The 27,024-nt window shown below is 36.9% G+C and overlaps 8 protein-coding genes and 1 non-coding gene across 9 annotated transcripts; 3 read left to right on the forward strand and 6 right to left on the reverse strand.

Annotated features, from left to right (window-relative positions):
* Positions 1-61: 61 nt before the first annotated feature.
* Positions 62-2,042, reverse strand: LOC100637543 (protein-lysine N-methyltransferase n6amt2-like). The gene is made up of 4 exons (XM_003386216.3): positions 1,906-2,042; positions 1,547-1,623; positions 1,194-1,477; positions 62-274 (listed from the first exon to the last, which is right to left on the reverse strand). The coding sequence occupies exons 1-4, from the start codon at positions 2,029-2,031 to the stop codon at positions 144-146; spliced, it is 618 nt and encodes a 205-aa protein (XP_003386264.1). The 5' UTR covers positions 2,032-2,042; the 3' UTR covers positions 62-143.
* Positions 2,043-2,410: 368 nt separating this feature from the next.
* On the forward strand, positions 2,411-6,398 carry LOC100637669 (serine/threonine-protein kinase LATS1-like). The gene is made up of 4 exons (XM_003386217.3): positions 2,411-2,821; positions 3,566-4,598; positions 4,830-5,173; positions 5,350-6,398. The coding sequence occupies exons 1-4, from the start codon at positions 2,429-2,431 to the stop codon at positions 6,079-6,081; spliced, it is 2,502 nt and encodes an 833-aa protein (XP_003386265.1). The 5' UTR covers positions 2,411-2,428; the 3' UTR covers positions 6,082-6,398.
* A 429-nt stretch (positions 6,399-6,827) lies between these two features.
* On the reverse strand, positions 6,828-9,480 carry LOC109581616 (uncharacterized). Its single transcript, XM_019995880.1, has 3 exons — positions 9,381-9,480; positions 8,192-8,301; positions 6,828-7,208 (listed from the first exon to the last, which is right to left on the reverse strand). The coding sequence occupies exons 1-3, from the start codon at positions 9,463-9,465 to the stop codon at positions 6,915-6,917; spliced, it is 489 nt and encodes a 162-aa protein (XP_019851439.1). The 5' UTR covers positions 9,466-9,480; the 3' UTR covers positions 6,828-6,914.
* Positions 9,481-9,741: 261 nt separating this feature from the next.
* On the forward strand, positions 9,742-14,518 carry LOC100637793 (DDB1- and CUL4-associated factor 6-like). Its single transcript, XM_019995881.1, has 10 exons — positions 9,742-9,868; positions 9,957-10,018; positions 10,133-10,225; positions 10,317-10,394; positions 10,557-10,661; positions 10,802-10,915; positions 12,183-13,547; positions 13,671-13,827; positions 13,907-14,098; positions 14,366-14,518. The coding sequence occupies exons 1-10, from the start codon at positions 9,775-9,777 to the stop codon at positions 14,410-14,412; spliced, it is 2,307 nt and encodes a 768-aa protein (XP_019851440.1). The 5' UTR covers positions 9,742-9,774; the 3' UTR covers positions 14,413-14,518.
* A 41-nt stretch (positions 14,519-14,559) lies between these two features.
* Positions 14,560-16,361, reverse strand: LOC100637916 (methyl-CpG-binding domain protein 4-like). Its single transcript, XM_003386219.3, has 4 exons — positions 15,932-16,361; positions 15,594-15,743; positions 15,363-15,466; positions 14,560-14,657 (listed from the first exon to the last, which is right to left on the reverse strand). The coding sequence occupies exons 1-4, from the start codon at positions 16,344-16,346 to the stop codon at positions 14,571-14,573; spliced, it is 756 nt and encodes a 251-aa protein (XP_003386267.1). The 5' UTR covers positions 16,347-16,361; the 3' UTR covers positions 14,560-14,570.
* A 7-nt stretch (positions 16,362-16,368) lies between these two features.
* On the reverse strand, positions 16,369-17,205 carry LOC109581617 (uncharacterized). Its single transcript, XM_019995883.1, has 3 exons — positions 17,062-17,205; positions 16,637-16,816; positions 16,369-16,519 (listed from the first exon to the last, which is right to left on the reverse strand). Exons 1-3 carry the CDS (start codon positions 17,185-17,187, stop codon positions 16,487-16,489), a joined length of 339 nt encoding a protein of 112 aa, XP_019851442.1. The 5' UTR covers positions 17,188-17,205; the 3' UTR covers positions 16,369-16,486.
* Positions 17,206-19,220: 2,015 nt separating this feature from the next.
* On the reverse strand, positions 19,221-24,009 carry LOC100638043 (ATP-binding cassette sub-family B member 7, mitochondrial). Its single transcript, XM_019995882.1, has 14 exons — positions 23,899-24,009; positions 23,782-23,859; positions 23,170-23,334; positions 22,952-23,072; positions 22,498-22,684; positions 22,350-22,431; positions 22,215-22,303; positions 22,059-22,146; positions 21,805-21,979; positions 21,440-21,597; positions 21,188-21,351; positions 20,830-21,131; positions 20,612-20,715; positions 19,221-19,537 (listed from the first exon to the last, which is right to left on the reverse strand). Exons 1-14 carry the CDS (start codon positions 23,968-23,970, stop codon positions 19,328-19,330), a joined length of 1,995 nt encoding a protein of 664 aa, XP_019851441.1. The 5' UTR covers positions 23,971-24,009; the 3' UTR covers positions 19,221-19,327.
* Trnar-ucu (transfer RNA arginine (anticodon UCU)) lies at positions 21,682-21,755 on the reverse strand. The gene has a single exon. It is a non-coding gene; the product is annotated as a tRNA-Arg (tRNA).
* Positions 24,010-24,032: 23 nt separating the features above from the next.
* LOC100639315 (dehydrodolichyl diphosphate synthase complex subunit nus1-like) lies at positions 24,033-25,815 on the forward strand. Its single transcript, XM_003386230.2, has 5 exons — positions 24,033-24,476; positions 24,622-24,762; positions 25,193-25,330; positions 25,415-25,514; positions 25,595-25,815. The coding sequence occupies exons 1-5, from the start codon at positions 24,176-24,178 to the stop codon at positions 25,683-25,685; spliced, it is 771 nt and encodes a 256-aa protein (XP_003386278.1). The 5' UTR covers positions 24,033-24,175; the 3' UTR covers positions 25,686-25,815.
* Positions 25,816-27,024: the final 1,209 nt, after the last annotated feature.

A 27,024-nucleotide genomic window follows, 5' to 3' on the forward strand; every position in this document is an offset into this window, starting at 1 on the left:
ATTGCTGCAATACTCGATCAGTTACTATTTTAATATAATATTACATGTTCAGCAGTGACTATTTTAATTTGAACCAGCTTAATAAAGGAAATGTCAACACTTATCAGCAATAATGATGATAATGATATATTAAATTTATCAGCTCATTTCAATGCACTGTCATAGTTCACATAACAAGAGAAACTATTGGCTAAGTTGTTCCTGTGTCTTGGGATGAAATTACGGCATTCCTCCACTTGTAGGATTTGTTTTGCCAGTTCTCCCATTACAGTACCTAATGATAGTCAAAACATACGAAAGAGAGTGAAATCAGATAGATGGAGTACATTGTACTAATGATGGTGACCTGTGCACTCTGATGTACTCTCTTCACTCGACAGCTGTGAGACAGCATAGATATTAGAGTAAATTTCATTTACTCTAATATCTATGGAGACAGAAGGTGTGATGCCAAAATAACAATTATCAGCAGAGTAAGAAGAGTCAGTGAATATGATTAGTACATACTACATGGTCTATGAGATGATGTCATTGATATAATGTGCTTATTTATAATGGGCTTATCATATCAGTTGTAGAGACTCATTCTCAGACAACACAGTCTCTAATCGAATTGCTTATACAGCCAAAGATAGTACATCTCACCTACAGTCCTACACACTATTGATTCTTGCCTTGTTGTGTTGGGGTAGTGCGTGTGAAAAAAATAAGACATGGGAGTGTTAAACTTAATTATGACGTACATAATTCTCGAGTAACATGCATTAACTTAAGCCCCTCCGCATCCTTAATGTCACATTAGTCTTAATTCACATGTGGCAATTTGCCACACTGGCAATTAACATGATAACATCCTCTTTTTATTTTATGGATTTGTGCCACTAATAACAATAATAATAATAATATGAAGCAAAAAGAAGCAATTTGTAACCATTAATTTTGCCTCTCACTTCTAACAATGATTACCCACTTAACCCAATTTTGCTTGATACTGATACACTGTATTACATAGGGAATGATACTGATACACGGAAGGGAGTGAAGATGACTTACATTGTATCCATCCACGGACAATAACAAATTATTATTTCATCCTAACTATGCTTTGTGCACAATCATGATATAATCTGCATTAAATTTGGATGCGTTTGAATGCAACGAGCATCAAAGCCCCATCATTTCATGCTGCTTACCCGTGCATAGAATTATTTTATTAGTAGTCAGTAGTCGAATGGTTTGAGAGACCTTTGTTAAACATTCCTCGGAGAGAAACGGCGGATCAGCAATGACCAAGTCAAATCCTAAACTCTTAATGCTATCCGGTACATCCAATGGAGCATTGTAATCATAATGAACATAGTCTTCTCCATGTATAGCAAAACGTTTGTCATATTCAAGGAGTACTATACGGCTTTGTTTGCAAGACGAGTCTTGGGAGAGTTTTGCATAGAGAGTTGGACATGATATGCAAGCAATGCTATATAGAGATATATTGAGGAATTATTTACTCAATAATATTTAATGATAAGTATTATGATAATCATACTTTCCTTCCGATTCTTTAAAGCATTCCTCGGCCAGTGTTGCTGTTGTCTCTTCGTCGTACCAAAACTGACTCAATTGCTAAAAAAGGAATTTTGGTGGACATGTGGAATTTGTAGCCTGGTGTGTGTACAAGTCGCAAACAGTTTGTGGTTTTCAAGATTATGGTCAGGAAACCACATTGGAGACTGGAAAAAAGGCAATCGTGAATGTGTTTGGGGGCAGTCAGTATATGAAGGGATAATTCTTTAGTAATGCAATTATGATAATCATTGCCAAAACATAATGAGAGTTTTCCAATTTTGGGTGTGGCAGCCACACACGTGTGAATACATGACTACTCTTTGTGTGTGCTAAATGTACCCAGTCCTCTTGCACTGTATTGACACATTCCTGCTTTGCTATTTGCTCATCATAGAATTCTTGAAGTGCCGCCAAGGCATACGCCGATAAGACAGGAATGTCTTCGTCTCCTTCATCGGTAGCCATGATTTTAAAAACAACAATTAATTTTCTTATTAATAACTGTAAACGAGGGCGTTGGAGCTAGAGGTGTGTATTTAGTGTTTTGTCAATTTGTGATTTTATGTTTGGTGACTGGTGGGAGTGTTATTTTATCTGTTCCTTTGAGCCGCTGAATCTGCAAAGGAAATTAGGAATGTTCAGACGGGCGAGTGCTGGCATCCGTAGTATGCGGAATGGAATGCATAGAATACGGTGCTACTTCCTCTGTAAACGGAGATAATAAGAGTATACGGCCAGTATACGTTGGTATCCTGCCGGGCGAGCACTTTTTGTGTTTGTGTGTTCTGTGGATTTGAGGCAGTTGAAAAAGGAGAGTTGGTACTGATCTTGCAAAAAATACCTCCCTCCTCCAGAAAGAGAGATGAGTAGCAGAGAGTCTAAGGACAGAAAAGTGAGGAAACCAGCCGTCGGCTCTTCCTCCCAGAGCAGCACTGCTGGTAACGAGCAGGTTCTACAAGGCATACGAGTCAACCTCGCCGCCTCTAGGAAATCCGTCACCCCTTCTCCAGTCAGAGAGACAGCTACCCCCAGTCCAGTGACGCTAGTCGAGTCTTCTTCTCCTGGAAGCAGTAGAGTGAAGTCTCGGCCTTCGCCTGTGGAGAGCGAGAGACAGAGGCACCGTCACGGTGAACAGATGGCTCGAATAAGGGATAACTTGAAGCCTCACCACAAATCCGACCCTGGCTTTAACTATCCGCCCGATGCTGTGGACCAGGACATGCTACACGAACTCATCATGAAAGGCTACGATCAGGTTAGTGCCTGCTGGTAGAGGAGAAGGAGAAAGAGAGAAAGAGTAGGTGACATGGGGTGATAATTGTATGGAATGTATCGACTCTAATGGTTGGCTTGATCTAGTGTGAAGACACTCTTGTTATCACTTTTATTAGATATTCACTGCTTGATTTTTAAATTCGCAAGCCTCCTTCCCTCTATTCACTGCTTGATTTTTAAATTCGCAAACCTCCCTCCTCCCCTGTATTTCTCTCTTTCTCCTTTGTTGTGTAAATACTGGACTTGTTTTATACGTTATAATAGCCTCCATTGCTCCTCACTATTGAGTATTGTGTGGGCAATATGTCTTCACAGTAATTAAGTTTTAGCTTCCCCACCCTCCTTTGTACCTGTGTGTGCTTGTCGCTGCATTATTTCTTAGCTTGCAACCAGTGATGCTTATACACAGTCCAACATGATATGTATATGCAACGTGTGTGATTGTAATGTCTAAATGGTGTCATGGCTCACTGACTGTTCTCATAGTATGAGGGTTGGTTTTGAACAAGGTTATAATGTTCACAGGCTAATCTGTGTGCATCATTGATTAGTCAATATTCTGATTTTATCAGTTGCATTATTGATAGTTTAGACAGCATTTATGTGGGCAGAAACCAACCCGATGTTTTGCTCCTTATCTTCATCATCATTTACTATAATTATTATTATATTATTATGATTATTCTGTCTTAAAATTTCAATTTCCCTTCTTTTATGTTCACAGAACTCCTGCATAGCTGCCCTGATTCAGTGTAACTCGCACAGTGTTGAAGCAGCACTTGATGTCCTAATGTCAGGAAAGAGAAGTACACCCATCTCCACCACCAGCAGCACCGGCCTATCATCAATCAGAGAGACAAGTGGCTATCACCCTCACCCTCCCCCTCCCCAGTATCAGACCTCACTTGACAACAGCGACCTCCTTCCCAATCACTTTGAGACCACATCAACCTCTTCTCTCCCCGGACAGTCCTTCACCAAGCACTCTGTCACCATGGACCCATACCCTCCGACTCTCATCACCCGCGACCTCTCCCCAATCCACTCCTCGCCTGATCATTCTCCCCACGGTACTCCACCCCCGGAATCAAAACGACATGTACATGTATCGCCTCCTCCTGATGTACAGCCAAGGACCTACTCACCGTTTTCCGCCCCTTTCTCTCGTCAGATGCAGACTCCGCCCGTCTATGATAGAAACGCTCGATTACCTCATGGGTACTCTCCTATTATTCGTCCGGCCTCTGAGCTCTCAGACAGCGGGATAGAAGAGGAGACTGCACCTCAGAGAAACCCCGTGCCGCCCGAAGCATTCAAATTCTACATGGAGCAACACATAGAGAACGTTCTAAAGGCCTACCAGCAGAGACAACAAAGGCGGATGAAACTGGAAGTAGAGATGGGAAAGAGAGGACTAGACGAGGCCACGTGTGAGCAAATGCGCAAGCTCCTAGCACAAAAAGAGTCAAACTTCCTGAGGATGAAAAGAGCAAAGATGCACAGAGACCAGTTTGATATAGTGAAGCCGATCGGAGTGGGAGCTTTTGGTGTCGTATCACTCGTGAGGAAGAAAGACACTCGACGTCTCTACGCCATGAAGAGCCTCCGTAAAGCTGATGTAGTCCGTCGTAATCAAGTAGCACATGTGAAGGCAGAGAGGGATATACTAGCGGAGGCTGACAATGAGTGGGTGGTGAAGCTCTATTATTCATTCCAAGACGCAGAGTGTTTGTATTTTGTGATGGAATACATCCCTGGTATGTCTCTCTATCCTTAGTTGGTCAAAGTTTATGTATTGCTGGCATTCTTATTGTGTCCATATCATAAGTGTTAACATAGTTAGTGGTGGATTTTTGAGATTCTACATCATTAGTGTCTCTGACGGGCCTAGTGTGACTGCATTTATATACATGTAATGTGTTGTCATTCTTGTGTGTGTGTGTTTATATACATGTATGTGTATAATATCTATGTCTTCTCTCTCTTAGGTGGTGACATGATGAGCTTGCTAATCAAACTGGGAACATTTCCTGAGCACCTCACCCTCTTCTACATAGCAGAGCTCGTGTGTGCCATTGAGTCGGTCCACAAGATGGGATTCATTCATCGCGACATAAAACCAGACAACATCCTCATAGAAGCTGACGGGCACATTAAACTAACGGATTTCGGGCTCTGCACTGGTTTTAGGTGGACACACGACTCAAAGCGATATCAGCCAAAAGGGAGCAGTGGACACACAAGACAAGGGAGCATTGAGCCAGACACCTCTGCGTGGGGAGACCAGTGTACTTGTCCAATGAAACCACTTGAGATTAGAAGATTGAAAGAAGTGAGTAGCAAAGGAGAGGATGGGAGGGTGAGAGTGCATGTTAGTGCTTCATTAGTGAGCCCTTTCATCTCATAATGAATTAACGCAAGAATTCAATTTGAGTGATAATTGGTTTGAAATTTGTTTATCTCTCACTCACACTCTATTACCTCTCTCTCTCTCTTTTCTCTCTATAGCATCACAGATGTGTAGCTCATTCACTAGTAGGCACCCCTAACTACATTGCTCCAGAGATACTCCGTCGTGTTGGCTACACTCAGTTGTGCGACTGGTGGTCGGTGGGCGTCATCATGTATGAAATGTTAGTCGGTCAGCCTCCGTTCATGGCTTCAGCACCTGCAGACACTCAGCTAAAGATTGTCAATTGGCCCGAGTACCTTAGGATACCTCACCACGCCCAGTTATCGACGGCCGCACGTGATCTTGTGTTACGATTCCTCTCTGACCCCCAGGACAGGATTGGACGAAATGGAGCGGACGAGATAAAGCACCATCCTTTCTTCACCTCTCGCATTGATTGGGATGTCGGAATACGTAACTATGTCGCTCCTTACAAACCAAAGATAATGTACGAGGGGGATACCTCAAATTTCGACCCGGTCCCCCAGAGTCAAGTCCAGAAGATGTACAAACAGGCCACGCCTACTGAAGTAATGCCACAAGACCACCCTGAACACGCTTTCTACGAGTTTACCTTTATCCGTTTCGCTGCTTCGGATAGAGCATCGGATGCCAAAAAGCCGACCATAGCTCCATCTTCCTCCTCCTCCTCTTCCTCCTATCACTCCCAGGCTCAGGCTAGCAGTAGTGGTAGCTCTGCTCATGATAGACCTCAGAGCAGTCAGAGGGAGCACAAGGAAATGAGGAAGGAGAAGAAGCGCACCACTCCACAGCCAGTCTATGTGTGAGATATACTTTGTAGACCAATCTTTTGTCAAATACACACACACATACACACACTCATCCTCATTGTTTATATTCCATTATTAAAATAATATAGTGTCAATTGCTGGCCTGATCTACAGTATTCTTTTTGGCTCTATCTTTTTTATATACATTCTCTGACATTTTATTTCTCCTTATTATTATTATTTTTGTACACATGCATTATTGAAAACAGCACCTCTCTGCCTTATGATAATATACAGTTTCATCATTATTTTTGTAAAATTATTATTATTATTATTTTTGGATTTCTGTTCTATCAAAGAAGCAGTGTCCCTTTCTCTCTCTTAACAATGTGGATATCATTATTATAAAGAAAAATGAATAATAATAACAATGACAAATTAACCGACAGAGATATTGTATTCCTTCAAAGCTCACGTAGACTAACTCAAATAACTTGCCCAATCCCACACAAGCTCTACTAACATCACTCGTACATATCAGCAATCCTCCCCTTAATTGTTGTCACTCTAATATTTGTGCTTAGATTGCTCCAATTAAAAAGTACGCGTGATTTGGTCAACAGCTATGCTAAATAATGTCACCAGCACACACATTCCAGGCAGAGTGATAGTTCAGAATAGATGCACACACAGAGGACGACACCTGTTGGCAATTTAGCATGTACGTATATACATCAATGAATGAAAGTATGAATGTGTTCAAGCTATGCACAGTTATGGCAACGCATGAACAAACGCATGCATTTGATTGTGAATGATGATCATCACTAACACTACTATCATATTATCAACAAAATGTCAAGAATGAACAATATTTATGTGTTCAGATGCTACTTATGAAGAGGATGAAATTCCAGATTCGGACGATTTAGTTTTTTTATTTCCTCTGGATCTCCTTTTATGTATAAGTTCCCAAAATTTTGAACCAGTGCTGTGAGGTGCTGGGAATTGACTCCGGTCTCTTGCGATAGCTCCTCTATTGTCTTTGATTTGGTTCTGTGAGCTTCAAGTACAGCAATGATTTCATTAACTGATAGCAGTCCTTTATTGGTGGAGTCAGTTCTCTCTCCATCACTAGTAGTGGCTCTTGATTGAGCCATGGAGGGTTTATAAGGATTGTCAATCTATTTGATAATAATAATAACACACATCATCATCATAATCATCATTATTATTAATTTATTATTATTATTATTATCAACCACAAACAAAAAAAGACAAATAACATAACACAACTATAACACAGAACCCACATAAAAGTGCAAAAAAAGATGTGACATTTTGAACAATAATTTTTAAAATTTGTAAAAATCCAATTTGAATCAGAATCAGCTCAAACTTCTACACAACATAAGAACATGTATATGTATCAGCATAAATTATAGAAATAGAAAATTCTCTTCTAACCAAATTTGGCCAGTGACCCTGTACTATAGTACAGGGACTTTGGTCCGATTTTGGAGCAACTTAAAAAATTCATTAAAAATCCAAATTTGATCAGAATCAGCTGTACTACATACAGTACAAGGTCTTGAAATCCACTGGCATGAAGCTGCATTCCTGTTGTCCCTCATTCACAGTCACTCTTAATAATAATAATAAATAAATAAATAAATAACAAGTACATATACCACAGCTGACATCATTAGCTTAGCCACAGATATTGGATTACTGGCACACTATGCTGAGCATCATCATGACACACACATACATGTACATGCACATTAACTATTTTGTTTGTTAAAAACCCAGTGAGCCGTTCCTCATAATTAATGGGATCAATTAGTAGCTGATACAGACTGTGCATTGACTGCAAAGGATGCACGGACACCTGCTCCCGATGTGGATAAAATGACACATACCATTGTTGTGATCATTGAAAATGAGGTAAGTGTAATAAATCACAGCAGCAAGGAATGACCACGAGTACATTATTGTTATGAATGAGAGAGAAGTGAATGTATTAAATGACACATTAGCTTGGTACACACAAGGCTTGACACATTTGATCACTGATGGGAGTATATAAAATAAGACTTCATATACACAGAATAGTACAAACAAGTCTGGGAGACATTTAGCAGGTGGCATTCTTTTATTAACTTACTTTCTGGTGGGTGGTTGTGGAGTCAACATAAACTGATTTTAAGTTCTTGAGTACTTGCTCGTTGGATGAATCAGGAGATACAGAACTGGAAGGAGGAACAACTGGTTCGGCTAAAATGAAAGCATAATACGTATCATAACTATACAGCTGTTACTCATATGCAAACTGTTACTCCATTTAAGTATTAATGTCTACATTGGTCATGATTATAACCCTGTTTCAGTCACTAATAATAACATTAAACATTGATGTTAACAATGAACAATAACAACAAACAAAGGAAAGGAGGACCCAGGAGACTTTATAACAATAAAAAGAGAGAGAGATTTATAATGGTACAGTTAAAGGTATCTTACATGTACATCAAGCTAAGAGGCATGGATTGACAATGTTAGCTTACGTCTGTATGCATGTATGCCTCTACGCGAACTATCATAATGTAAAATGCATTATTAAGACTTAAGGAGTAAAAGCATAATTTAATTAAATTTACCAAGCCCATGTAGCTAGCCCACAAGTCATTAGCTGAAACACGAGAACAAGGAACATAACCTCATTTCTACTAAATGAACTACCTACTAATTGCTAAGAGCATGCACACAGCTAATCTGATAGTTGACTGGCAGTGAAGCAGTGACTAATTTTATTAGTATGTATTCCACTAATGATTTATCAGCTAGTAGGTAATGAGGTACTTTACTACTGTCAGTAAAGGTGTTAGTAATATTTCCCTACTTGCTTTTAGCTATATTTATCCACTAATTGATTGCAGCCAGCTTTTTACTAGTACTTAGATTGCTTGTATCTGTATAACTACTTAAATTGGCTCATTTGTATTAAAAGCAACAGAGACACTAATTCTAGTGAGCGGGAACACAATTAGGTGCCAGCTGGCTTCATAACACCATAAATATGATCACACACAGTCAAACAACTAACTACACTCTTGGGCATAATCTCATTTGTACCATTAGCCACTAATGGTGGCTCAGCATGTACCGTGTATGTATGTATATCAACGTATACTGTAGCAGACGAATGATGTAACATTTATTAGTACATGATATAGGAGATTTAACATCTGCTTTAAACATGATTGCTAACAGTGTACATAACTACATGTCATCAACTGTGTGTGTGTCTTCATGGTGACAAATTAAGCATTATGGTATAGCGTGTGTGCCATTACGTCTTGTCCATTTCCTGGATTGTCTAGCAGCTGTGGTTGCTTCCTTGCTACCGGTCAGTCTCAACAAAGACTTGACTGCCCCCATATTTCTCGACAAAGAGGAGTGGAGGTTAAAAAACAATGCTGCTTTTTTTCAACACCTACAATATGACGCATCGATTCATTACAGTCCTTAAAAAATACTACAAAAACAAAGATGGATTCCAATAGGTAATAGCTTGAATAAAACTACAATAAGTTAAGAAGTTAAGAAAAAGCGAAGAGCCAAAATAGTTTCCTTGCTACCCAGTCGTGGCCCACGTGTCTCCACGTGGGTCATTGGAACACTTGGTAGGTGTGGAGGTTAAAGGACTAAAATCAATAAATCTCCGCCTTCCCATAGCAACAACAAGTTATGTGTCAGCCTCAGGGTATTGGTATTTTTGAATGGACAAGAGCACGGAGGACTGAGACAACTTCTTTTTATAACCACGTGGACCCATTCAAAGGTAATGCCACTGAAAACGAATGACCAAATAAAATTTTAATTATAGTTTTTGTTTGTGAACAAAAGTTATTAATTTATTGTTAAATTAGGATCACATTATTTAGCTCAGAGACTCTCAAATTCAGCAAAACTCACTGGCCATAATGGATGTGTAAGTATTTTTAATATTGAATCAATTCCGATTACGCATGTACGCGTATTCAGTATTAATCTTTTTCTATTTACAGCATACATTTAAATTATTATTATTATTATTATATTAAAGGTGAACACTGTCTCGTGGAATGCTGATGGATCTCGTCTTCTCTCAGGATCTGACGACTGTCATTTAAACATATACGATGTACTAAAGAGAAAAGTATGCAACAATAACAACAATAACAATAATAACAATAATAATAATAATAAAATAATAATAAAAGAGAAGTTAATAATCATCCTCATTATAGTTACTGCTCTCATTTCATTCCTCTCATCGCTCAAATATCTTCAGTGCCAAATTTTTACCTTCACCATGTGACTATAAGGTTAGACGTGAATGTGTAACTATTTCTACAATTATCATGATACAGTCATACATTGTATAAATGGTACATCTACTTAGTAGTACATTATATAGCCTTGTTCTCTACTAGCTAATTCATAATATACATGTACACGTTTATTTTTTCCTCTCTCCCATTGTGTAGTGTGTATCTTGTGCTGGCTTGGGATCTGTTGAATTCTCAGAATTTACTCCGTCTGGTGACTATCTTCCTCATTCCTTCAATTGTCAGAACTCTATCACATATCAGGTTAGCTATTTCACATAGTACATCCACACACACACACACGCATACACAATAATACATTATTTATGCTTATGTTAATGCTCACTCACTCACTCATTTCCTTGTGCTTCAATTAATGCATCATTTGTCAATGCGGTTGCCAGGTAACTACAACTCCTTGTGATCCTAATGAATTCCTAACCTGTGAGGAGAGAGGGTACGTCCGTTTGTTTGATCTGAGGATAAAGTCATCCTGTTCTTGTGAAGGCTGTGATAAGGTACTATACATGTACATGTAAACATAACTTTACTACCGACGTATTAGTTGTTGCATGTAGTGTACATGTACATGTACATGTACATGTGATTGATAATAGAATTTAAGAGAGGTATATACATGTACATGTACATGCACAGTTATTTTTGATGCATAAATGTGTATGTATATGATAGATGAATTTATTTATGATCATGTATTATATTGTTTATTATTCTTATTTATTATTTATATTATGTAGCCATTATTGATACTTTATGTTTAGTAAATTCTATTTTTACCAATTCAATGTTCATGTAATACATGTACATTGACATGTACTGGTGCATTAAATGAATTGAATTATGAAATACATTATTTTATATTATTATACGTTCTTTGCTAATTTGCAAATTTGCATCTTGTTTGAACTCTAAATGTACTTTGAGCTCTAGCGTGAAGGAATGCATGGAATTTAAGGAGTAACTACCAGTAAAAGCCACTAATAATGATAATATGTTACAAGGAATGTGTCTCTGCCTACATACTGTAATATGAAATAAGAGGAGTAAAAGACAATTTACAATACACGCTGTAAATGTACATGCATAATTATTATAAGGAATGTGTAACTAAGGTTTCCCACAAGATTTTGGCATAGTAGGGTTTTTCACCAAAAATGACTGGGAGAGAATTTTTCATTTTTATAATTTTTTTCTAATACATATGCATGTTCTTATGTTGTGTAGCAAGTTTGAGCTTGTTCCGATCAAAATTGAATTTTTAAGGAATTTTTAAAGTTTCTCCAAAATTGGCCCACCAAAGTCCCTGTACTATATATAGTACAGGGTTTTTGGCCAAATCTTGCCAAAAATGACTAGGATAGAATTCTCTATTTTTACAAGTTATTCTGATACGTATACACTTTCTTATGTTGTGTAGCAAGTTTGAGCTGATTCCTATCAAAACTAGATTTTTAAGGAATTTTTAAAGATTCTCCAAAATTGGCCCAAAGTCCCTGTACTATATATAGTACAGGGTTTTTGGCCAAATCTTGGCAAAAATGACTAGGAGAGAATTCTCTATTTTTATAAGTTATTCTGATACGTATACACTTTCTTATGTTGTGTAGCAAGTTTGAGCTGATTCCGATGAAAATTGGATTTTTAATGAATTTTTAAAGTTGCTATAAAGTCCATGTGTAACAATACATTTACTATTGTAGTGCTTGTCAGTAGGCTTTGTGAGTAACCCTGAATCATGTAACATATTTTTATTTTGTTTCATAGGATGTCCTTTATGCATTTCCATGCGGTGTGACAAGTCTATCAGTCCATCCCCTGTCTCCTAATTACTTATCCCTGGGATTAGGTGATGGTACGGTCTGCCTTATGGACAGGAGGGTCACTGGGTACAATGGGCCAGAGGCCTCACATCAAACTCCTACACTATTAGGTACCAAGGCCTGCGTGAGTCGCTTTAAACCAGAGTCTCTATCAAAGAAACCTTTTAAGATAACGAGCCTCCAGTTTAACGAGACTGGATCAGAGCTCCTCGTCAATTACAGTGAAGACTATCTTTATTTATTCAGTAGTTGCTTGATTGGTTGTGGTGGGGATATTAATACTAGGGTAAGTAGGCCCTCGTCATCCCGTTATACTGCTAGTCGTAGCGAAACCCGTCGTAAAGAGAATACCTCAAGTTCTTCTGCTTCATCTAAGAGTAACTTTACGCCACCGACCAAAAGGCTTCGGCTTCGAGGTGACTGGTCGGACACTGGGCCTGACGCTCGCCCGGAAAATACTCAAGAAAGAGACGAGGAAGAAAGAGAGGAAGGGGGAGAGAGCGAAAGTAGAGGCAGTCGCAGTACATTCATGAATAGAATGTCTCACTTGTTTGCACGTTGGATTGATGAGTCACTTAGTTCTAACAGTAGTAATCTGACTAGTGTACCATCCACTGGTGGCACAGTGAACTCTACCCGAGATGGTGAAGTGAGCTCGGTACACAGTGAGGACTCTTCATTTCAGTTATTCAGTGATGAGGAATCTGATGAAGAGTCTTCAACAGGTGATCCTAAGACACCAACAGCATCACTGACCACTGCAATGGCATCTTGCAGTACAGACTCACCTCACAAAGCAAGGCCAGGTGTGAGTACTAGTGATAGAGGGAGGGAGGAAGAGGAGGAAGAGGAGGAGAGAGGAGAGAGAAGAAGAGGAAGAGAGAAGGAAGAAGAGCCCAATAAAAGAGGAAGAGGGCAATCATATACTCGGGCAAGACAAGTGACTCGATCAGCTAGTGATGGATTGGCAAGCCCATTGAGATCATTAGCAGTAAGAACATTAGAAGAAGAGGAGAAGGAGGAGGATCGTGAAGTAACTCCTAACCCTGGAAGAGAGAACACTGATGGTGGCTCAGTAGAAAATGATGCTTCTACTGGAGCTAGAGTTTCTAGAGGAGGCAGTAGAATACAGCTAGTGGAGGGAGAGAGTGATAGTGATGACCTGAGAGAGGAGAGAGAGGAAGAGAGAGACTACTGTTCAATTAATGATGAGATTGATGATGAAGAACAGGAGAAAGACTTGAAAGTCATCAAGTCAAATAACCAGCCACTGATGATGTACCAAGGACACAGGAACGCTAGAACAATGGTCAGTTAATAAGAAAATAATAGTTACTATTGTACATGTAGTTCTGCAGTATTACTAATTAAATCTCAATATACATGCAATGTTTTCTCATCTACTAATTATTATCATATTATTGCTCATTAGATAAAACAAGCTAATTTCTGGGGTAATGATTTCATTATGAGTGGGAGCGATTGCGGACGGATATTTGTATGGGACAAGTGGACTGGGGAGATTGTTAATGCACTAGTTGGCGACTCTCATGTTGTCAATTGTGTACAACCACATCCTTGCTCCTGCTGTAAGTAACTACAGCATTGTATGTATAATATGTGGGCATTATGCCTCAAAAAGTGTACATTTATTATTTCCTTCACTAGTATTAGCTACAAGTGGTATAGATTACGATATAAAGCTATGGGAGCCGGTCTCTGATGATCCCTGTGACTTAAGTGATCTTGATAGCATCATACTCCGGAATGAGACGATGCTTCAGGAGAGTCGGAACACGATAACCGTCCCTTCGTCGTTCATTCTTCACGTGTTAGCTTATCTCAATCGTAGGAGGAGGAGTGAGTCCACATAGTTCTCATGAATGTACATGTATTAGTGATACTACTACTGTCTCTCCTTTCATGCTTGTACATATAAATGCACATGACTTGTGTGGGAGATTCGTTGCAATTATAATTCTCAAAATTTTTATATGATACTGTTACATGTGCACGTAGAATAGGTCAGCAAGTAAATATTTTTTGTCTACAAATTATTAGTTTAATGAAGTTTATATTGTTGTGCATGTGAACTTATAATAAATGATTTTTTTTTAATTTTGACAGTGAGAGGTGAAGAAAACAATGCAACAGATGAAGAAGAATCAAATTGATTTATAATAATGATAGCAATAATAATAATAATAATTATAATTATGCAAATATTCATTATGATTATTGACGTTATTTTTTATTATTAAGAAGTGTTAATAACATAAGTGATCGATATAAAATGGATGCATATAAAAATGACACAAACCAGCAACGTTTCTTAAGGTTCCCAGTCCTCAGGATGATAGTCATTCAATTGACACAGCCACTCATAGTATTTATTGAGCATGTGGTCATTAGGACGTACCTAGCAAAGAGATATGGTCCTAATCATACATAATGTAACCAAGTCAGGCCAAGTAATAATGACTATCACTTAAATGCAGTTAGTAGGCTGAGAAAACCGATAACAAACGTCATTTCATTATTTAATAGATCGCATGCTTAGCCAATGACAATTAATTGTATCAGAACATGTCCTAGAAAGGTTGAGCTCAGTAGGAAAATAGAAATTTTAGAAGTCTTGTCAAAGAGGATTGATGAGCTATATTAAAATGACAAATTTTTTATTTTTATTTTTAGAAACAAACAAATTTAGTGACAATGGAACAAATGGGTTTTTTATTTGTCACGGACTTTGTGACAATGGAACGAATGGGTTTTTGTTTGTCACGGATTTTGTGACAATGGAACAAATGGGTTTTTGTTTGTCACGGATTTCGTGACAATGGAACAAATGGGTTTTTGCTTGTCAAAAATTTCATGACAATGGAACTAAATAGTTTTTGCTTGTCACGGATTTTGTAACAATGGAACCAAATAGTTTTTGCTTGTTACGGATCTTGTGACAATAAAACTAATGGGTTTTTGCCTGTCATATAGTCCCAGTTAAAAAAAGATTCTCCCAAAACTTCAACAACTTTGATATAAATGCATAGCCCATGGCATACACTCTATGCATAAAGGCCTTATATTTAATGTAACAGAAATTGAACATGTGATTCAGAATTACCTCTTTCCACTCTTCAGTGCAAAAGATGCGATATGAGTCATTGCCATACTTGCCTATGCCATGGAGTTCAATAGGGTATACCCAGTCATTGCTTAAATATTCTCCTATAGGACAAAATAGCTAATATTATCATGTCAAATAATATAGTAATCATAGCTGCAATCATAATGGTAAATAAATATAAAAATTCTAGCTCACAGAGAGTACATTATCTAATTATTTCAATAATACCTGAGAATCTGATTATCATTTTAGCTCTTTTGATGTGGAGCCCGAGTGGTTCAATCATGCTTGCAATGTCCTTCCAATTAGCAGCAGTCGCTTCTTCTGGTGTTGAGTAACAATCAAAAAACTTCCATAAAATTGGAATAGCAGCTTTACCTATAAGAAAAAGAAATACATATAAGCATAAGTTATACACCAAACTTTGGGTATTTATGGGATCAAAAATTTTCCTCACAAACAGGTTGAAAGGTGGTTTTTGCTAAATATTTTTCCCAAAAATATACCCCCTATATATTATATAATGGGTACATGCATAATGCTTTTTTCTTCCCTTCCCATGTTACCAGTAGTTCTGTTAAGGAAGATTGTAGCAATCAATAGCTTCCATGGATCCTGCCACAGTTCCTCTTGTATGAGTCCATAAGGTGATCGAGGTGGAGCATAATGAGGATATTCCAAGTGTTTGTGGTTATGAGGAGATTGAACAACTTGTTTATCTTTCTCTTTAAAATAAGTACTTCGTTTCTGGTTGGTTGGCTGTCTTTTCGATGCCCTTAGTTTAGTACTCTTAGCTGCCACTACTTTAGCTGAGAAATATTTTGATTTTCTACTTTTCGTTTCAGAAGATTTGGAAGGACATGTACTGGAGCTGTGCTTGATCTTTCCTGCTAATTGGGCATCCTTTTTCTTTGTTATTGACTCATACTCTAAGAGAGACCTCAATTTTACAAGTCTTTCTGATCTTCTTAGGGTAGACATTTTATTATTAATAACTAGATCAAATTAATTATTAAAATCACTAAAATCTCCTGCTAAAATCTCCAAAAATAAATAATAAACAAAATAAATAACAGTAGGAATAGAGGCATGTATATATAACTATAAACAGTCAAATGGTGTCAGTTTTTTTCCAGTATATGACTAAGGTGACCCTACAAATAAAATAATTAATTATTATCTAATGATCACACATCAGTGTATTGCATATGGTTCTACATGTACATACCATTAGAATCATCTATGCATGTTCAAGTAAAAATGTTACTTACACCATATCCTGATTGACATTTAACACAATGCTGAGTAATGGATGAAAACTGATCACTGGAGGATGATGATTGTTGCTGTTGTTGCTGATGTATTGATACTGGAGTGTGCCTGTTGGTCTTGCTTTGCTTAATGACATTAGTACATGGTACATTTGAACTTGAAGAGGATAAACAAAAAATCTACGACAAAAATAATTAATAATTAAGTATAAATAGAGTTGGTTATGCCCCAAATTCCTATTCACAAAAACCATTTTCCAATTACAATATTATCGCATTTAGCACCTTGTTCACACCTTGATGTTACAAGCTTGCAAAAAAGAACACACATACATATATGCAATATATACATATATATATATGTATACATATCATAAATTCATAGATATTGATATTCTCCAATACTTAAATTCCAACACACTAACTTTTGCAGGTCTACTTTTAATGTCTAATAGCTCTGAATCTCTTATTTGCTCGTAGGTTCTCTTCCTCCATTCGCTATCCTGTCTCTCCTGTGACCAGCTCACAGAAACACACCCGCCACCATCCATTTTTGAAAAGTTAAGGGGCATGACAGTCCATCCCACCACCCACGTGGAATCATTTGGGCGAGTTTCAGAGTTTGTTATGAGTGAAGAGAATTTCCCGAGGGATTTGCTCATTCACAGTCGTCCATTGAAAGTCAACAGGTTTGTCTTTGTTGTCCCAAGCCATACCAACAAGTACTTGGAGGAATTTGTAGCTCAATGTCCCCGGATTACCACAATAAACCAATTGATCCAGACCCCAAGGGGGCACCCCTGCCCTTCTGTTTGTGTCAAAGGTCTGGTTATGAAATTAGTAACTAAAAAATCATCTTTCATGTACATAACTGATGATAAATCAACTGAGCTTCCTTCAGGGTGCATGATAAAAGTGCATTTATCTGAACGCCATGTCAAACAGCTGAAGAGTCCAGGCAGAAACTCGTTAGTCTACATAAATGGTGGTCATTACAAAGAAGACTCTAGTACTACTCGTTGCATATCAGGTGATCATTTGTGTGTGTTTGTGAGCCAATCTTTATATAGTAAGCTAAAGAAGTGCCTAGCACCAGTTGTATATGTCTCTTCGATACCATTACAAGTCGTATCTCAAGAAATAATATCAAGAAGGGTGTTTCCTACTCATCCCATTGCTAAAATTAATAATAATAATAGCAATAATATTCAAAGACTTATGACCAGCACTCCTCGATTGTCCTTTCGTCCACTCCGTTACCCGTATTTGAGGGACCTAAAGAAAGACACCATCATTAATGCGACTGGCTGCATACAGCACTTCAAACTCCCAAGCCTCCCAAAAACAAGGAGAGGGTATTACCAGTCATTTACAATAACAGACATGAGCTTACCTCCTGGCAAAGAAGTCTCTGTTACTGTTTTTGGTAGAGGAGAGTCTGATTTTCCCAACAATTTAAGAGTCGGGCACATTGTCATGCTTCGTAATGTCAGTATCAATATGTACAGAATGTTTATGCAAATCACTTGCAGGTCACCTAGAAATTTATTTGTTTATGATCCTAGCAAAGAAATTGAGGTGATCAGAGAATATCCAATGTCTTCGTTAGAACTGCAAATTATAACTTCGTTGAGGGAATGGGTTTTAAATAAAGGCTTGTTAAATTCGCACAGCAGACTCTGTAAGATACGTGACATTGTCCCTGGACTTCATTTTGACCTGGAATGCATTATATCCTCAATTCAGATAAAAGACTCTTCACTCCATATGTCAGTCTATGATGAGACTGCATCATGCAGTATATTAGTTCCTGGTGGTATTCATCCTAGTTTCACTGTTTCAGAGGGTCACTCTGTATATCTGTTTAATATTCATGCTGCTCCATTGTACTCTAAAGACACACAATCGTTTGAGCTTCATCTTATGCAGCATATGTTCAGAGGAATCTGTTTTTCTAAACTGCCATTGATGCAATGTCAGTATTTTGTCTCTCGTCAATTACGTTTCAGTGAAGGAAAGAGATTCACAAATCTGGCAGAGCTACTGAAGAATAAAACGATTCCTATTGTGCATCGCTGTAAAGTGAGAGTGCAAGGAATAGAGAAAGAGTCAGTTGAAGAGTGCATTTATCTGTTGTGTTCAAAATGTAACAAAGAATATCCAATGAAGAGGACTGGAGATGATACCACTCTAGCATCAGAGCTCACTCAAGAGTGTGTGTCCTGCAGAAAGGATGGAAAGTTGATGTATGCATATTTAATTCCACTCTATATTACAGATGACACTGCTAGCATGACAGTCCCAGCTGTCAAAAAAGAAGCTCAGGTTTTATTTAGGGACCTCAAGCCTTCCAATCCGTACCTCGATCAAGAGTTTAGAAACAAACTTTTAAGATACATTGAAATTCTAATTGGAAGAAATCCTTTTGACACAAAGTCTGATGATACTGTTTCTTTGTCTCCCCTTTCTCCTCCTCCTCTCCCTCCTATACTTGACTGCTGCATTATCTCCTATTACGTTGGCTCCACTCCAAAGAGTGAAGAGGAAAGGAGAAATGCCAGAATTCGATATCAAATCAGCAACACTCAATTAATAACTTATTAAAAAGCTAACTTTACTAGCAATATTATGATAACTAAATTATAATTATATAATATGACTGTGTACTATTGTTATGTGTAAAAATAATTTTTATTTAAAGGCTGATTTATTTTGATTGATCCACAGTTCAGTGTAGTACGAGTTTGGATTGCTAATGAGGTCATAATGGTTTCCACTTTCAATGATCTTCCCATTCATTAGAACATAGATTATATCAGCATCAATGATTGTTGAGAGTCGATGTGCTATGAATATTGATGTCCTTCCCTCTGTTATTTTTCTCACAGCTTTCAATATATTCTGTAAAAAGTAATAAGCACAATAAGCTGATTTCAACAAATATATGGCCATTTTGAAAAATGTGCCAATTTCTGAAAATTACCTAAGGCTATAGCCCATGGTTTTTTCTGAAAAATGGCTAAAAAATCACCCCCAAATTTTATTACATTTTCTAATGTGTATTGATGTCCTTATGCTATGTAGAAAGTTTGAACTGATTCCGACTTCAATTTTTCAAGTTATGGCCACTTTTAAAAATAGGCCATTTTCTGAAAAAATCCCTGTACTATAGCCCATGGTTTTTTCCGAAAAATGGCTAAAAAATCACCTCCAATTTTTATTACATTTTCTGATACGTATTGATGTCCTTATGCTGTGTAAAAAGTTTGAGCCAATTCTGACTTCAATTTTTCAAGTTATGGCCACTTTTAAAAATAGGCCATTTTCTGAAAAAATCCCTGTACTATAGCCCATAGTTTTTCTGAAAAATGGCTAAAAAATCACCCCAATTTTTATGACATTTTCTGATACGTATTGATGTCTTTATACTGTGTAAAAAGTTTGAGCCAATTCCGATTACAATTTTTCAAGTTATGGCCATTTTAAAAATATGCCATTTTCTGAAAAAATCCCTGTACTATAGCCCATGGTTTTTTTTCCGAAAAATGGCTAAAAAATCACCCCCAATTTTTATTACATTTTTTGATACATATTGCTGTCCTTATGTTGTGTAGAAAGTTTGAACTGATTCCGACTTCAATTTTTCAAGTTATGGCCACTTTTAAAAATAGGCCATTTTCTGAAAAAATCCCTGTATGGTTTTTTCCGAAAAATGGCTAAAAAATCACTCTCAATTTTTATGACATTTTTTGATACGTATTGATGTCCTTATGCTATGTAGAAAGTTTGAGCTGATTCTGACTTCAATTTTTTAAGTTATGGCCATTTAAAAAAATATGCCATTTTCTGAAAAATACCCAAGTATAGCCCATGTTTTTTTCCAAAAAATGGCTATGAAATCACCCCCAATTTTTATTACATTTTTTGATACAAATTGATGTCCTTATGCTATGTAGCTGTTATCATTATCATTACCTGTTCAGTTATAGAGTCTAGGGAAGATGTTGCTTCATCATAGACCAGTATAGGAGCATCCTTCAATATTGCTCTTGCTATTGCAACACGTTGCTTCTCTCCTCCTATTAAAACATGTTGTATTATCAATACAAGCAATATATATAGTTTGTATGCAATGCATCATATCTTAAAATATAGCTACAACTTAAGCACCATGAGTACCAATGCTCCCATACCTGACAGTTTCAGTCCTCTTTCTCCAACCTGTGTCTCATATTGGAGTGGCATTGAACTAATAGTCTCCTTCAGACCAGCTGTGTCTATAGCCTCCAGTACTTCATCCTTGCTTGCACTTAGTCTCCCATATTGTATATTGTGAAGGATTGTGTTGTGAAAGAGGACACAGTCCTGAGGGACAACACCAATAGCTCTCCTAAGACTATCAATTGATACATCACTTATGTCTTGATCTCCTATCAGTATCCTTCCTTGAGGAGGATCATAAAAACGATACAGCAATCGCACTATCGTGGACTTCCTATAAAAATTGTGACAGGAGTAAAATTACTATTTTTAGCTCATTTTCTTACTGACCCAGATCCACTTCCGCCAACTATTGCAACCTTCTTTCCAGCTGGTACAGTAAATGAGAGACCGTTGAGTATATTCTTATCTCCAACATAACCAAATGAGACATTGTCAAATGTAATAGTGTTTGATTCTGGAGACAGTAGAAGATTTGGTGCATTAGGTTTTTCCTTATAAATGAAAGGAGATGACAGTAAATAAAAGGGAAGAAGTTTAAGTAGCAGTAGATTAAGAGGAGAGAGAGAGAGACTGTCATACTTTTATTTGTGAGTGAATATTTAGTAAGTTAAACATTGTTTGCATATCAATCAGTGACTGTCTCACATCTCTATAAACTGATCCCAAAAAATTCAGAGGCAAAGAGAGCTGAAATAGAAGCCCATTGACCATTACTAGGTCACCAACAGTGAGAGTACCTAAAAGTAAGAGTGGATAATTATTTGCTAAAAGTATAAAGCAAAAATAATGAAAAATAAAAGCAATAAAAAAAGAAAAAAATACACCCCTGGTGGGACTCGAACCCACAACCTTTGAATTAGAAGTCCAATGCGCTAATCCATTGCGCCACAGGGGTCACGTTACAGGTGAGCTTCAAATCCGATTAGTAATTCCTTTTCGCATACCTGATGTTATTCCATGACTGGCCATTAGCATTACAGCAGTCAGTGACACGCCAAAGACAGCATTCTGCCCAAAATTCAATGCAGACAACGATGTAACCGTCTTTAATGAAGCATCCTCATATCTGGCAAGGACTTTATCATATTCATCTGCTTCATAAGCTTCATTGTTAAACAACTGTACAATAGGAATAAATCAAGAGATGAATATGAATAGAGAAATAATGATATTTAATGTAGCAGTCACTACACTATACCTTAACAGTTTCATAGTTAATCAGAGAATCGATTGCTTTTGATCCAGATTCATTGTCAGCATTGTTCATTCGAACACGAAACTTTGTCCTAATATGATCATGAATAAAATAATGTATAATAATACAATCATGAATAAAATAGAGTAGGAATCATACCTCCATTGTGTCATGGCTAACGTGTAGAGTGTGTATACTCCAATAGTCCCTACTGTTAACAGTCCATATGAGAGCCCACACCGATATGTCTACAAGTATTATTATTAGTATTAGGATTAACAGAGTAGAGAGTACCAGTATTCCTGCAACAAGTCCAACTTCAAAGAAAGTAGGAAATACATTGAAGACAAGAGCAGAGAGTATAAAATTGATACCTCTAATGAAAAAATAGAGGGAAAAAGAGAGTGAGTGAGAGAGAGAGAGGAAGAAGTGAGAGGCAAACCTAGTTCCTCTATCAACAGCTCTAGACATTGCTCCTGTGTGTCTTGATACATGATAGCTGAGATCAAGCGAATGAAGATGCAAGAATGTCCTCCTTGCAACACGACGTATTGATGACTGAGCTACCTTTGCAAATACAGCATTCCGTAGCTCATTGAATAATGAAGCACCAATCCTGGCAGCTCCATCTAGAGTGTAAGAGACATAATTATTATTAAAAGAGTCTTGGGCATATGTATCAGAAAAATATATTAAAATGAAGAGTTCTCTTCTAGTCATTTTTTGGCAAAATTTTGTAGCAACTTTTAAAATTCATTAAAAAATCCAATTTCAATCAGAATCAGCTCAAACTTGCTACACAACATAAGAACATGTATATGTATCACGAAAAAATATAAAAATAAATATTTCCCCTAGTCATTTTTTGCAAAATCTGCTATTATTTTAAGACTCACATCCTAACAATAAAGCTGTTGCTCCTGTGATTAAAGCTCCTTCTGTTGTAGCAAGATCAGGCAATTTGCTATAACTATCCACAGCATATTTGAAGAAAAAAGGAACTTGCACATTCAACAACTAAAAAAATGAAATTAAACTGAGACAACAAGACTGAGACACACAATAAAAGAGTAAGAAAGAGAAAGAGAGAGAGACTACACCCTGTCATATTAACCTTAGCTCCAAACAATAGTCCAACAGCAGTCACCACACGGACTTTAAGAGCCGGCTTATCTCTCGGCCATATGTGACTCCACATTGATCTGAGTATCCTCCAACCTGACAGCTGGACCTCATCATCAGTTACATAGCTAGCACTGTGCTGTATCCTGCTAGGGATCTATTTTACAGTGACAGGACTTTATAATGACACAATTACAAAATAAAATATGAGATTTTCACCTCAAATTTGGTAATTTATGCATCAAAGTGGGTGACAATTTTCACCCAAATTTGGTAATTTTCACATTGAATTGATTGAAGATTTTGTTAATAGACTTATCTTATTATCTTTTAACATATATCAGCAGGTGACTTAATGTAAAAGAATTTTAGCTGATCGATCACTATCATAAATGCATTTAAATGCATGGACATTCACTGCAAGTAGACAGTATATGTTTAATGACATGATTGGGATTGATTGAGCCCTGCTGGCAATAGATATTAACATAAATAATAATTTGATATATGACGTAAGGATCTTAATAGCTATCATCACTAATATACCCAACAATGACTTGTACTAACTGTATTGCAATTAATTAATTAATTAATTAAAACTCACATAATGGCATGAATGAATTATTTTCTGTTTTCTATTAGCAATGCGACCACTAGCCCAGTGATGTCCTCTTCTCAAAACCTGTTAGAATTAAAATATGGATTGTGAATATTAATCTACCTGAAGGTTTCTTTTACAAAGTAAAACTGATGTCCTATAATAAAAGATGGTTACAACAACCCTTCCCTGCATTATGGGGGACTGGACCTGAGGCTGAATCCAAATTTTTAACCCTTTGACAACTGGGTTTTATAATTTAATTCTCACTTCACTTTGTACACACTTGAGGGCACGAGGATTCATCATTAGCTGAGGTTGTAGCTCAGGCCCAGGACTTATCCTTTAATATCTTCTATATATATATATATATGTATTCCCTCGGTGAGGATTGAGAAAGATGCTCAGTTATCGACCAGTTCTTTCTTCTGCTGCTCTCTACTCTGTTCACTTTCTGTCCCGCCTAAGGTCAGCCCTCGCCCTCTTCTGGGGATGGACAGTCTCGGCCTTCTTTGGTATCCTAAAGCATAAAGGGACAAAGGCTCCTCTTATTCAGAAAGATGCTAAACTGTTGGAAAAGATACCGTATCATCTGGCATTTGTAATGGCAGAGGAGGATATTTATCACGAGTATTTGGTTCGATTGATAGCTTGGGCCTTCCTCTCCGGAGTACAATATGTATCCATATACGATCAGAGAGGTAAGGGATGGGTCATTAACCTTGTTATTGTATGAGGAGGGAGAAAGAAGACACTAATCATATTTTTTGTCATTGCATCATCTTTATTATTATTATTATTATCATTATTATGTTTTCAGTCAATTATATTACAAGTTGTTTATAGGAAAGCTAAAAAGTGATGTAGTAAAGCTCCGGCGGTTGGTGAATGATCAATACCAATCATTAGTTAACTCACTTTCAACACTGATCAATGTAGTAACCACTGATGACATTGGTAAAACCACCACACCAGGAACTAACACAGGTACTGTACATAATGCCTGTACTGTAGGTGGATATTTTATTGCATACACACATAGATGAAATTGAGTGGGTGTTTGTGTTATTATTTATCAGTGCAACAATGATTCAAGGTCATTTACCTAACTTGGCTGGAATACATTTCAGTTCCATGTCAATGAGATACTTGTTAAGTAATTTGTGTTACAATAAACTTACTGATACATGCACATGCACAGAGGACTACCATTCAGTTTTAATTATTGTGATGAACTGTTATCCTTACTGAATACCTTAATAATATTGATAAATATTTCAACTTTCTGTTTTGGAATGTATTCAGTATCATTGTTTTTAACTTTCTGTTTTTAAGTATATTTGGTATCATTGTCCAATTAATCATAACATAATTGGCATTGGATTATGTTAATGTTTGTATTTGATTTTATGTATAGGTTTATGGCTTCTGGTCCTATCAAGTGATGATGGACATAACTCTATTGTAAATGTTGCCAAGTCACTTTGTGAAGAGGCACAGGTTTCATCGATAAAACCACATGTAGATATTTCTATCATCAGCAGCAAAATATCCAGTAAGAGTTAAGAGAAAATAATGAATGATTTGCACATTAATAATGACAATGATGATAATAGTATTTTTATTATTTTAAAAATAGTATCGAATTTCCTACCAGATCCTGATTTAGCAATTGTATGTGGCAGTACCAAGTCATTACTGGGATATCCTCCATGGACATCTCCACTAACAGAAATAATGTAAGCAAGTTTGAAATACACTGTATTCATTTGCAATCAGTTGTCATTGTTAATAAAAATGCTTTTTATTTATTTTACAGGTGGTTATCTTCTCATTATAAATGCAGCTACTTTGAATTTCATTCTGTCCTGTATCAATATGCACAAAGTCAACAGAGATATGGGAAATAACATTTAGTCGGACAATATTAAATTTAAAATAATTACAGTCGATGGTTATTTAATTTCTTATTTTTGTGGTTTCATGTTAATAAATTATTTTGATTACCAGCTATAAATTAACAACAGATTCATTCAGCAGTATTGATCTTCTTTTCTAAGTGCCAATGAATCAACATCTCTTAATAATCAACGAAAAATAACTAGAAATCAACCAGAAAATATTAGATACATACATAAAGTCAACAAAATAATAGGATAGTAAACAAATTAATTCATTAGTTAAATTGGTTCACATTTCAATCCTCCTCATCATCTTGAATAATACCAATGAGTGGCTCACGTTCACCTTTATCATCATCCATTATTAATTCTGTCCTCCTAATTGATTTTGAAGGCTGAGACTGACTTGTCCTCCATTGTATACCGAACCTGCTACTTTTAATCTTAAGCCTATGCTTACATTGTAAACAGAATATACCAATGGACCCTACCACCATGTATAGCAGTGGAATTAATGTCATCATGTGCACCAGTACGCTAGTATAGATTGTCTTCCTATTCTCCAACTCTTCCTCTCTCTCAAGAAGCGAGTACAGTACTAAAAGATCAAGGAGGAGAAGCATGTCAATGACGTTGAGGATATGCTTTTTGTATGGTTGTACAACAAAGTGAAGAGACAGCAATAGAACTAGTAGCAATTGTGGGCCTAAAGGATTCCCAGCAAAGACTAATATAAGATAGAGAATGAACGAGATGTAATATACAACACAATACCAACGATGTTTATCTACATAGCAAGACTGAAATTCATCAAATATCGGCTTAAAACGATGCAAACGAAAAATACGACTAGATAGTTCAAAATTAGACATGGCTAAAACACTGATAAAAGGTAGAATAGCAAGACTAATGATAGCAATAGCAGCCAAACCAACTATAATATGATCCCTTCCAAAGTACTTGGCATAAGGATCCTCAGCAGTGTACCAGGAATCTCCAATGATTAATGGTTCAAGCATGTGAATACTACTATCAGTCATAGACCAGAAAGACAACATCATCAATAGGCAGATGGCTTGCATTGGTGAGTCTTGTATTTTATCAAGGTGAGGGCAGCATCGACCCATTCCCACCAATAGTAGCAATATTATCCACACTAGAAGTGGCCCAAGGTAATAAAATGATTTTATCAGTAGTAATTTTGTGTCAGGAATTCCAAAGCACCATGGTATCTCACCAAATATTTCTAAGTTTACCAGATATATGGAAGTAATGGAACTGACAATAACCTTCAAAATATGATACCGGGGATAATAGCCAAGAGGCATTTGACCAATAATGGCTAAAA

The sequence above is a fragment of the Amphimedon queenslandica genome, unplaced genomic scaffold (assembly GCF_000090795.2).
Source record: "Amphimedon queenslandica unplaced genomic scaffold, v1.1 AMPQUscaffold_13429, whole genome shotgun sequence".
Classification (NCBI taxonomy): domain Eukaryota; kingdom Metazoa; phylum Porifera; class Demospongiae; order Haplosclerida; family Niphatidae; genus Amphimedon; species Amphimedon queenslandica.

Coding starts and splice junctions, on each gene's coding strand:
- LOC100637543 (XM_003386216.3), bottom strand. CDS start 2,031: ATGGCTACCGATGAAGGAGACGAAGACATTCCTGTCTTATCGGCGTAT. Junction 1,478..1,546: donor TTTAAAGAATCGGAAGGAAA/GTATGATTATCA, acceptor ATCTCTATATAG/CATTGCTTGCATATCATGTC. Junction 275..1,193: donor TAAAATAATTCTATGCACGG/GTAAGCAGCATG, acceptor GACTATCATTAG/GTACTGTAATGGGAGAACTG.
- LOC100637669 (XM_003386217.3), top strand. CDS start 2,429: ATGAGTAGCAGAGAGTCTAAGGACAGAAAAGTGAGGAAACCAGCCGTC. Junction 4,599..4,829: donor TGTGATGGAATACATCCCTG/GTATGTCTCTCT, acceptor TCTCTCTCTTAG/GTGGTGACATGATGAGCTTG. Junction 5,174..5,349: donor AGATTAGAAGATTGAAAGAA/GTGAGTAGCAAA, acceptor TTCTCTCTATAG/CATCACAGATGTGTAGCTCA.
- LOC109581616 (XM_019995880.1), bottom strand. CDS start 9,465: ATGGGGGCAGTCAAGTCTTTGTTGAGACTGACCGGTAGCAAGGAAGCA. Junction 8,302..9,380: donor ATCCAGGAAATGGACAAGAC/GTAATGGCACAC, acceptor CTTTCATTTTAG/CCGAACCAGTTGTTCCTCCT. Junction 7,209..8,191: donor CCACAACCACCCACCAGAAA/GTAAGTTAATAA, acceptor ATTATCAAATAG/ATTGACAATCCTTATAAACC.
- LOC100637793 (XM_019995881.1), top strand. CDS start 9,775: ATGTGTCAGCCTCAGGGTATTGGTATTTTTGAATGGACAAGAGCACGG. Junction 10,019..10,132: donor TCACTGGCCATAATGGATGT/GTAAGTATTTTT, acceptor ATTATATTAAAG/GTGAACACTGTCTCGTGGAA. Junction 13,548..13,670: donor ACAGGAACGCTAGAACAATG/GTCAGTTAATAA, acceptor ATTGCTCATTAG/ATAAAACAAGCTAATTTCTG.
- LOC100637916 (XM_003386219.3), bottom strand. CDS start 16,346: ATGTCTACCCTAAGAAGATCAGAAAGACTTGTAAAATTGAGGTCTCTC. Junction 15,744..15,931: donor CTTCCTTAACAGAACTACTG/GTAACATGGGAA, acceptor TTTTTCTTATAG/GTAAAGCTGCTATTCCAATT. Junction 15,467..15,593: donor AATGATAATCAGATTCTCAG/GTATTATTGAAA, acceptor TTTGTCCTATAG/GAGAATATTTAAGCAATGAC.
- LOC109581617 (XM_019995883.1), bottom strand. CDS start 17,187: ATGGATGGTGGCGGGTGTGTTTCTGTGAGCTGGTCACAGGAGAGACAG. Junction 16,817..17,061: donor TTAAAAGTAGACCTGCAAAA/GTTAGTGTGTTG, acceptor TTTTTGTCGTAG/ATTTTTTGTTTATCCTCTTC. Junction 16,520..16,636: donor AATGTCAATCAGGATATGGT/GTAAGTAACATT, acceptor TTTTATTTGTAG/GGTCACCTTAGTCATATACT.
- LOC100638043 (XM_019995882.1), bottom strand. CDS start 23,970: ATGCAGGGAAGGGTTGTTGTAACCATCTTTTATTATAGGACATCAGTT. Junction 22,685..22,951: donor AACAGCTTTATTGTTAGGAT/GTGAGTCTTAAA, acceptor CTTACACTCTAG/ATGGAGCTGCCAGGATTGGT. Junction 22,432..22,497: donor GCTGTTGATAGAGGAACTAG/GTTTGCCTCTCA, acceptor TTTTTTCATTAG/AGGTATCAATTTTATACTCT.
- LOC100639315 (XM_003386230.2), top strand. CDS start 24,176: ATGCTCAGTTATCGACCAGTTCTTTCTTCTGCTGCTCTCTACTCTGTT. Junction 24,763..25,192: donor CACACCAGGAACTAACACAG/GTACTGTACATA, acceptor TTTTATGTATAG/GTTTATGGCTTCTGGTCCTA. Junction 25,515..25,594: donor TCTCCACTAACAGAAATAAT/GTAAGCAAGTTT, acceptor TTTATTTTACAG/GTGGTTATCTTCTCATTATA.